The sequence below is a fragment of the Excalfactoria chinensis genome, chromosome Z (assembly GCF_039878825.1).
Source record: "Excalfactoria chinensis isolate bCotChi1 chromosome Z, bCotChi1.hap2, whole genome shotgun sequence".
NCBI classification, from domain to species: Eukaryota; Metazoa; Chordata; class Aves; order Galliformes; family Phasianidae; genus Excalfactoria; species Excalfactoria chinensis.
In genome coordinates this window covers 62,682,290-62,692,723 of record NC_092857.1, presented here as the reverse complement: position 1 = coordinate 62,692,723, position 10,434 = coordinate 62,682,290, and the positions used below count along the sequence as shown (strand labels likewise).

The 10,434-nt window shown below is 42.7% G+C and overlaps 1 protein-coding gene across 2 annotated transcripts in view; it reads right to left on the bottom strand.

Moving 5' to 3' along the window:
• Positions 1 to 8,003: 8,003 nt before the first annotated feature.
• CORO2A (coronin 2A) overlaps positions 8,004 to 10,434 on the bottom strand; it is a 51,537-nt gene continuing 49,106 nt past the window's right edge. The window contains exon 12 of one of the 2 annotated variants that reach the window (XM_072359214.1): positions 8,004 to 10,235. In XM_072359214.1, coding sequence (XP_072215315.1) covers positions 10,104 to 10,235 — 132 coding nt within the window. In that variant the 3' untranslated portion in view covers positions 8,004 to 10,103. The remainder of the gene's footprint in view (positions 10,236 to 10,434) is intronic. The other variant, XM_072359215.1, reaches the window with a different exon arrangement.

Genomic DNA, 10,434 nt, shown 5'->3' with positions numbered 1-10,434 from the left:
AGGGATGCACTTCTATTTCATGTGCTCTGGCTCAGGAATAGCAATACCTGAGCTGATAAGCAGACCTACTTGGGCATAAATACTGTAAAATCATGCAGAGTCAAGAGCCCACATTCCAAAGTACAGCCTGTGTAGCTGAGAAGCTGTTGGTGATAGAAGAAAAAAAATCAGTGTGTACAACTGCAAGAGGAAGATTGACTACAAGTCAGAAACTCTGTGCTCTGAGTATTTGCATCCACTAGAGCCCATGGAGCTCTCCTGTACACTTCTCAACACCTCCAGGTCAAGAGATATCTTATCTGACATCTGGTGTTCACACTAAGGTAAGCAACATTTGCATATGCATACAACATTTATGTATGCCAAACTAAAGAGACATTTTCCACACATCAAGCTAGCTCAACCATTAGATGTGCAGCAAACAATACTTGACAGTGCAGTAGAGTAGTTAACAGCTATAATAATTGATTACTGATTAATAAATTCTTTTGGTTAATCTCACTATGAGAACTTTTTTCAATAATTCATCTCAGATAACAGGATGGAAAGTAACATAAGGAACTGTAGAAAAGCCAGGTTCAATATTAGCACATAGCCTCTTGAGGGCAAAGCTGCAAGCACACTGGCACAGGATGTCTGAGGAGGGCAAACATTTCCACCTTCAGAGGTTTTCAGTAGGCTAAAAAAACATCTGCCAAGAATGGCATGGATGCAGTTAATCCTGTTGCAAGCATGGGGATGACTAGTGATGCCACTGGTCTTTTTTAGTTCTGCTCTGTATATTTTCTTCAACATAGACAGATGAAGCTAATAAGGAAGTAAGTGACATCTGACTCAACTGTATTTATTCTTCCCTACTGAGTTCCACATCACATTTGCTTCTTCAGATTTGTTGTTTGGGTGTTGGGTTTTGTTTTTTGTTTCGTTTGGGTTTTTTGTTTGTTTGTTTTGTTTTCTGAGACTGAAATACATTTGTTTTCTTACATAAAGCAAACCTTTTATACCAACCTTATAAAGAATTTCACACCATGGCAAAGTTGTAAATGCAAATACACGTAATGTTTGTAGAAAGATTATAATATAGCCTTGAGGTATCATCTTGATTCCTATCTTTGTTTATCAACAAAGGAAGAGCTACTCTGAACTGCCTGTCTTGCAATCTTACCTGCAACACAAGTTGACTGGAAAACACAGAAGGAGAATGAACTCATTAGAAATGAACAAGTATTGGGATTTTTTTTCTGCCACAGACTGTAAGAAGTGGTACAGCTTCATTGTAAATTGCAGTGTTGATGCAAGATATCCAGAAACCTGTTCACTGGTTTTATCTGGGGTTACAAAAGAAATACAATTAGTCTACTGATGTTAAACAGAAGTCATTGTCCAGAGTCACCTCCCTGATAATACTTCAGAAATTTTAGTTGTTGTTGGTATGATGAACTGGTGATGGACAAGGGAGAAAGCAGAGAAGAGCATAGAAAACAGCTGCCGTCATCAGGCCATAAGATTATTAGGACTGAAGAGAGAGCCATGAGGATGGTTTTATTGGTCTGAATACCCCACTTTAATGGTTAGCAGCAGCAATGAGGATAATGGAGTGATTTAATTGACAAGTCATTAATTGCAATTTCACAGTAGCCCTTAGATCTCTTTCCCAATCTGATCTCACAAGCTAGCCTTAGTGTTGGCAGTTTAGCAGATTTGCTTTCTTGTACTCAGTAGTACAAGGAACATCATACATGGGACACACTATCTGCATTTTGTCTTGAAAACAGTTAAATTGCCTTTCATTCCTATTCCCTACACCAGTCTATATAGCCAAAGCCAAACCTGAAACAAACTGACAGAGGTTTGATGGTTCCATACTGTGCCTTCAGTCTTGAACTCTTTTGCATGTTTTTATGCATGATGAAAGAAAGTGCAAAATATGTCACAACTGAAATACTTCATCTCATGTCGAGATGAGACCAGCAGAACTGGAAACAGAAACAGACCATTACCACCAACCAGTTATGACAAAGAAGAGCCTTCTCTAAAGTCACAAAGTAAATGACCATTAAATTCTCTCAGCATGTATTTACAACTGAATAATAATAATAAAGTAATTCCACTTAAGCCATTCTTAATGAAACTCAGAGATTTTTCAAGCCAGAACATTGAGAATCTGTGTTCTCTTGAGAACATCCTTTCGAAAACACTCCTTTGTGATTCCTGGAAGTGGCTAACAGCAGTGCTGCAAACACCACCGTTTGTAGAATGGGCTTCTGTTGTGTCCCAGAAAATCACAGTAATTGAACACAAATCACAGTAATGTCAGCTATGTTACCTAAGTAACCTAATTACAACAAATTAATTTGACATTCCAGAAAACAAAATCTCAATTGGTCCAGCTTTATGATAAATACAGTTTGATTTAACCTACATAAGAATATACAAGACACAAAGACAGATTCCATTTTCTTGCTATCCTAACTTTTAGTGTTTGGTTAAAATCACTCAATAACTCTGTTTTCACAGTCCATCTTCTATTATCATTACAGCTGCTCACTTTCATCTTTGCCGTACGTGAAACACGGAGATGTAAAAAGCTTTTCTGAAGGATTTAGCGCTCGCTGTACGCGAAACAACAGACCCCCCTTCTGGACGAGGATAACATTGCACTCCATTGCGCAGAAACGTCTGCCGAGGAATGAACTGTTCACGGTTACTGAGCATGGATTACGCGAGCAAAGATCAGATCAAGTAGTCGACATAAATAATACAATTAGTCTACTGAATTCAGAGGTGACCACGGAGCAGTTCAGACCTCTGGTCGCGTGGATTGCATGAGCCTCTCGCTGGCTTTGTGGGGCAGCAGTAAGAATGGCTGCAAGGAGCGAGCCAGTGGAGGCTCATTGGGAGAGCTTTAACCTCTCAGTCTGGGCATGCTGTATGAAAATACGCAAAGAACTTGTCAGAAATGTGATTATGTATGACTGTTCTTGGAAATCTAATGCATATGTATAGCTACTGCCTGAGAGCAAGGTGTGCACCTTAGGTGGAGCAGTCCTCTGTGCATCCGGTAATAAGAAGTGTCGCCTCTTAGCGATGCATTGGTCACTGGTGTTAAGAGGTTCCTTTGGTCATGTTTTTTTGGTGACAGCAGCAGGAATAGATTTGTATGTTTCAGACTGTTTTTTTTCCTGAAAAGCAAGGACTGCTGTACTACAGTTCATGACTGCAGTTCCCTGCTCCTCCTCCTTGCTTTGTATTTTCAAAACTAGAATTGATGCTGCATTTGATCAGAATAAAAAAAGTGGGGAAAATGTGGGGAATCCTTAATTAGGCATGACAGAATTTAACAACAACATCCATCATCTTTGTCCTGGTGTAATCTGGAGGGAGTGTGAAACACTACTTTGGGAAGCATCTGTATTGGAGAGATAAGAGAGATTATGTGCGAAGAAACTGGCAAAGAACAGTGGGCTTCAGGTTTGAGTTAGGACAGGAGCACAGAATCATATAATGGCTTTAGTTGAAAGAGACCTCCAGGACCATCAAGTTCCAAGCCCAAGCCACAGGCATGATTGCCTGGAGCCCCATCCTGCCTGGCCTTAAACACCCCCTCAGGGATGGGGCATCTTCAGCCTCACCAAGCAACCTGCTCCAGCACCTCCTCACTCTCATTAAAAACCTTCCCCCAGTCATCTAGCCTATATCTCCCCTCCTTTAATTTAAAAGCATTCCTCCTCTGTAAAATTATAATAATAATAATTAATAAACATTAAAATATATATATATATCTATATTTCCCTCTTGTTTATGAGCTCCTCTCAAGTACTGGAAGGCCACAGTGAGGTCTCCCCACAGCCCTCTTTTCTCCAGGCTGAACAAGCCCAGCACCCTCAGCTTTCTTCTGCAGAAGTGCTCAACAGTTGAGGCCCTACTCTGGGCCCACTTCAACAGCTCTGCATCCTTCCTGTGCTGGGGGAAAATTTGCTTGATTTTGCCCACTTAATTTCCTAAATATAACAGCAGAATGTGAGATAATACAATATAATGCAATATAATTGGAACTGAAGCAAATAAATCAAATCAAACGAGTGTGTCTGAAACCAAAATGCTCGTTCTCATGCTGTAGGTGAGACAACCAGGGAGCACACAGAGCAAAATAGGTAAAAAGAGACAGACCTGTGATTGCCAGTGAGTTTTATCTTTCCCTCCTAAGGGAAGAAGGGAACAGAAATATAAAGTCATCTGGGAGATGCAGTTCACTCTTCTCTTCTAAGTAACCAGAACTACTGATGGTATACAGAACAGCAGCACTATCTCTGTAAAAAATTAAGAAGTGTTAATGTAAGTGGTTTATCAGCCTGTTTGGCCTGGGCCTGTGATTGACGAGGCAGAGCATTTGCAGGCCCGTGCCCTAGGAGGAGGGGAAAGGAAAGGGTAGGGAGATGGTAGATGTGTCTAAAAACAGAGCTGCAGCAACAAGCTGAGGAGGAACATTAAGATAACACAATGCAATACATTACAAGTGCAATTGAGGCCAACACATCAAAGAAAAATGAGTGTCCAAAACTGAGGTCTAACTCTACAGACTGCAGGGGCACCACGTTCTTTGCTGCTGGGAACAAAGACTGACAGAGGATGCTCTCCTGCCAGCAGCTACGCCTTTCTTTCTCTTGGCTGAAGTCCTCTAAGAAGTGCACCCCCACTCCACTCCACCCCTCCACTCCGAGAACCAAAATGCCCAAAAAAAGGCAATCCACAGAACCAGAACATGAGCTCTTTAACTCCCACAGCTTTACATGATGTTATGATGTGAAACAGTGACAACGAAAATCACAAGACCACAACATTCCACCCTGTATTCCACATCACTACATCGTGCTTAGCATATACTTATACACAAAAAAGCAGTAATTAGCATGTATTACAACAACACATATATCTGTATGCGTATGCATACATGAAATGGAATTACTGTGCTCCCCCAGCATCAAATTCCCTTGTGGTACATACTGGACATCCCCATTTTCCTCCATCACTTACCAAGTTCACCCAGGTCTCTGTGCAAAAACAGTTCCATGGAGAGGTTTGCCTTTTCCAGAATCTGGAAGGACCCAACACTCTCTTTAGATGTACTACAGGGACCTTATACTCCTTCTACAGTATGTAGGGAGCTGGATCATGTAGAACCATCTCAATTGAATGATCCTCTGGTGTTGACCAGCCAGGTGGCTTCCGCCAAATACTTCTCCCAGTGCTTAGATGTTCCACCACCCATTGCTTTTAACATTGTTTTCAACAACCCATTGTATCGTTCAGCTTTACCAGAAGCTGGTGCATGGTAGGGGATATGATAAATCCATTCAATGCCTTGTTCTCTGGCCCAGATATTTACAAGGGAATTTTTGAAATGAGTCCCATTATCAGACTCAGTTCTTTCTGGGGTGCCATGTCGCCACAGGACCAGTTTCTCCAGACCCAATGTGGTGTTTAAGGCAGTAGCATGGGGTACTGCACATGTTTCAAGCCACCCAGTGGTTGCCTCCACCATGGTGAGCACATAACACTTACCATTGCGAGATCGTGGCAAGGTGATATAATCAACCTGACACCCCTCCCCATATTTATACTTTTGCCATCACCCTTTCCCCCAAAGAGGTTTCATCCTCTTGGCTTGTTTAATTGTGGCACGTGTGTCACAGTCTTGAATAACCTGTGCAATAATGTCCATAGTTAAGTCCACCCCTCAGAGACTTACATGTCACAGCTCTTCCTTGAAGGCCTGAAGTCTCATGGGCCCATCGAGCTAGAAATAGCTCTCCCTTGTTCTACCAGTCCAAGTCTATTTGAGCCACCTCAGTTCTGGCAGCTCAATCTACCTATGGTTATTTTACTGTTCTTCAGTAACCCAATTCTTGGGCACAGGAGCATCAACATGACACACCTTTATAACTGTATTATTTTGTTTGGGCAGAAATGTCTTTCCAAAGTTCAGCAGCCCAGATAGTTTTACCCTTCTGTTGCCAGTTGTTTTATTCCCACTGTTGTGACCACCCCCATAAGGCATCCATGATTCACTACAAAGATAAAGCATTGATCACCTCTCCCATTCAGCAACATCTAAGGCCAGCTGGACAGCCTTTACCTCTGCAAACTGACTTGATTCTCCTTTACCTTCAGTGGCCTCTGCAGTTTGTTGTATGGGGCTCCACACCGCAGTTTTCCATCTGCAATGCTTCCCCACAGTACAACATAATCCATCAGTGAACAGGGCAAATTTCATTTTCTGGTAATTCATTGTATGGTGGGGCCTTGTCAGAGGTGCTCAGGGACATTATTTAGCAGAGGGCTGTTAGTTAGGGTAGTGTGTTTAGCTCATGGTTAGACTTGATGATCTTTATGGTCTTTGCCAACCTGAGTGATTCTATGATTCTAAGATTCCTGGTGACTGAGGTTCCCATCCAAGCTTGTTGTGTAATCAATGCAATCCACTTACTCCAAGTGGCATCAGAAGCATGATGGGTGGAGGGAACCTTCCTCTCCAGCAACAGTGTAAAGGATGTTCTTTACATCCTGTCCCATCCATACTGGCCCCAGGGCCATGGTATGGGCTATCTTCTGCTTAATTTTCTCAAAAGCTTGCTGCTGCTCAGGGTCCCATGTAAAGTCACTTTTCTTCTGCATTGCCTGATAAAGGGGGCTTACAATGAGGCTGTAGTTTGGAATGTGCAGTCTCCAAAAGCCCACTACACTTGTAAGAGATTGTGTGTCTTTCTTGCTAGTGAGTAGAAACATAGCAGTGATTTTGTCGATCACATCTGCTGGGATGTGATGATGCCCATCTTGCTATTTTACTCCTAGGAATGGAATATCCTGGGCAGGTCCTTTCACTTTGCTCCACTTAATAGTGAAACCAGCTTGCAGGAGGATTTGCATTATTCCAACTTCCTCTGCTGTATTGCCCCACACAACAGTAACACCAGTGCACTGCAGATGCTTGGGAGCACTACCCTGTTCCAATGCAATTTGGATCAACCCATGGCAAATGGTTGGGCAAACAGTTCCAGGTATCCTGAATGCTCCTCCAGGTGAAAGCAAACTGTGACTTGCATTCTGTGGCCATAAGAATGGAAAAGAAGGCATTAGCAATGTCAGTGGTGGCATACCACTTGGCTGCTTTTGACTCCAGTTCATATTGGAGATCTAACATATCTGGCACAGGGGTGTGACCTCATTCAGGCCATGGGAGTCTACTGCCGGCCTCCATTTTCCACTCACTTTATGCACTGGACATATGGAGCTGATAAAAGGTGAGTGAGTTTTGCTTATCACTCCCTGACTCTCTGGTTGATGAATCAACTTATGAATGGGGAGCAAGAAATCCCCATTAGTGCAGTACTGTGAACTTCACTTGCACTGTGATCCATCTGTACATTGCAATTTGCATATTGCAACACATAAAATTCAGTAATTGTTGCATCACTCTGTTAAATCAAAATCCCATGCAACATCAAACATTTTCAGTTAAGTAAATTTAGTATTAATATATTGAACACTGCTGGAACATAACATCTGCTGGTCAGAGCACACTTGGTCAGGGAACACCCCCCCATGCAGCAGAGATTTCCAGAAAGGGCTGGTTTATTCATAGACATAGCATCATGGTGCAGGACATTTTGAGATGGCTGAACGCTGCAGCATCAGGGACAGAAGGGAAAGCTAAGGCCACAACTCCACACAAAACAAAGAGACAACAGGGGATGCTCTTTTCTGAGCTTCCTCGGGTCATCCATCCTCTGATTCAGCCTAATTTTTAGTCACTTTAAAAATACAACGACAATAAGAAGCCAACAGCCTTACACGTATCAAAAAAAACTCGAAATATATTTATTATTCAATTATATTTGCTTTTCATTGCACAAATTTGTTTTTTATCCCCATGTTTTACAGGTTTCAGGCTTTTTTTGTTTTGTTTTGTTTTGTTTTTTGTGTTTTTTGTTTTTTTTTTTTACAAAGCAGTTAGGAATTTTAGAAACTGTTAAATGATCACAGAAGTCAATTTAGGCACAGTTCATTAGCCCAGAATTACATTTTCTCCTTTTTTTTTTTCTTCTTTTTTTATTTTTTTTAAGATTTATGATTGTATTTGAGCTCCAAATTGAAGTGTATTTCACAGTGTACACTTTTATGGGCATACTGTCTAAAAGAGCAGGTTTGATTACATTGTCTTGCCTTATCAAAGACTGCCAGCAAAGCCTAAATGAATCTTTTTTCTAGAAATGCTAAAATCAACACAACCCTAAGATGGGAACCATGGTGGCTGACAACATTCTATGCTATCCAGTCATGGCATGATGAAGAAACAGACCTCGAGAGAAAGTACAAATTCTGTGGAAAAATTATTATGACTAGGAAATAATTTAAATAATTTATTTTGTAGGAAAACTAAGAAAAAAAAAAAACATCCAACAGATAAAACACATACGGTGACTGACAAAGTCATATCAAGCACTTGTCCTTCTGATAATAATAGCATGGAAACCAAAGTACCATATTCCTGGGACTACACTGTGAAAATGGCTTTGAAGCCTGAAAGCTGTCAGGTTTTCTTGGCATGGCTGGAGAACTGTGGGCTTTTAGATCTCTTATCCAGTCGTTCTCTTTGGTGAGAAAGCCTGACCACTTCTGGCGTAAGATGCACGTGTTTGGTTTAAAGCTATGTATCTGTGGTGTGTTGCTTTTGCATATAACTGCATACTGCAGAGTGTGCCCAGGGTGCAGGAAAGCCCATTTCAGAGGACAAGAAAGTCTGATTCAACAGGGCTGTTCTTAAGATAATATGAATCCTTATTTTTTTACAAAAAGTAGTGTTAAAGAGGAGTTGGAGTTGGAACTGATGAACTTTATCAGACTCCTCCAGCCCACGTCTCTTCATGCCATGCCTCATCAGCTCATATCTCTCAGGAGCAAGTGAGACCTCAGGACACCAGCCAGGTTGGGGACTCCATGTGCTCACACGTTCTGGCCCAGCTCTGCACGTTGGGGACAGCACCTGCACAGAGATGGTCACTGGTGCCATCCTGAAAACAAGGACGGGACCTGAAGCCTGCGGCTGCCCTCACCCTATGCAAAGGGATGGCAGTGAGTGGGTGCCACAGGGCACAGATAAGCAAACTGTGGGACCTGGGGTGATGGGTCAGCCTACTGGAATGTGCAGCAGATGGAGCAGCACAGCCTGGAAGGAGAAGCCCAGGAGGAACAGGACAAGGCATTGGCACCTGGGAATTAAGAAGGCAGCAGCTGTGAGCACAAGAACAGTATTTGCATTTGTGGCCAGCCATGGTCCCATGATTCACCTGCGGCTGAGATCACTTTTCTAGCACTGTTGCTGAAAGGTCTGCAGTGGGCTGGGAGTCTTTGGTAGAAGGAAGGAAAGAAGGGAAAGAAGCCCCTGACTCAGAAGGAAGGAAAGCATCCAGGAGACATTTGTTGCACTTGAATCTTTGCTGGTGGGAACCATCTGGCATCACTGCCCCTTTTGCGTGGCATCTCCAAACAAAGCAGCCCTCTTTCACCTACTGCCAAAGTGCTGACCACTGGCAGCCCCAGTGCAACCTCCTGCATGGAACAGGACTATCCCCAGCACCAGGTGAGGGAAGCTGCAGTATCATTTAGCCCCCCAGTGCAGGGCTGAGTCGTGAGACAGGAGGTGGCACGAGGATCACTTTGGAGTCTGAGGTGGGAAAAGAAGCAAGCAGCTGCCTTTACTCTCCCATCATGTAACGTGAAGGAACAGCAAAACAGGTTTCGGTCAGGTGGCTTCACCAGGCCAAGAGCAAGATTATCCAAAGTCTCTCACTACCTTTAATGCATGAGCTGCAGACACAAGTGACTTGGCAGGAGACTGAAGAAGCACAGCAAGTCCATCAACAACTGTCTGGTGATGATTAGGGAAATGTGACCACCACAAGCCAGGGAAATCCATGCTGCCTGAAGCATCAGTTTTTCCACCAGCAAAAAAATAAAAAAAAAAAAAAAAAAATAGGAGTCTTCTGCAAGAAATGGAGTCTGCTGCAGCAGCTGAGGGTGCAAAGAGCCACAGGCCGGCACATTCAGTACCTGCCTTTGTCCATTTTGAGGTTTCTGAGCTCCAGCTCCAGTTGTTTAATCTTGACATCTCTGTGATTTAGGAGCACACGAAGTCTGCGGATCTCTTCCTGTTGTCGGTAAAACATCTGCAGAAGCTGTAAGAAAAGTCACATTTTACTTCTCTTACAGTGAGGAAATAGAGACTTATCCTAACAAATACCACCAATCCTGTCAACTTTTGAGAGAAACAGCACCTAAAGAGAGTGCTTTCAGCTTACAGACTGACCTGCAGCAGCGATCACCTACACTGGGAAAGTAGGTCTTTGTCCGTAATGTTACACCTGCTTAATTCAA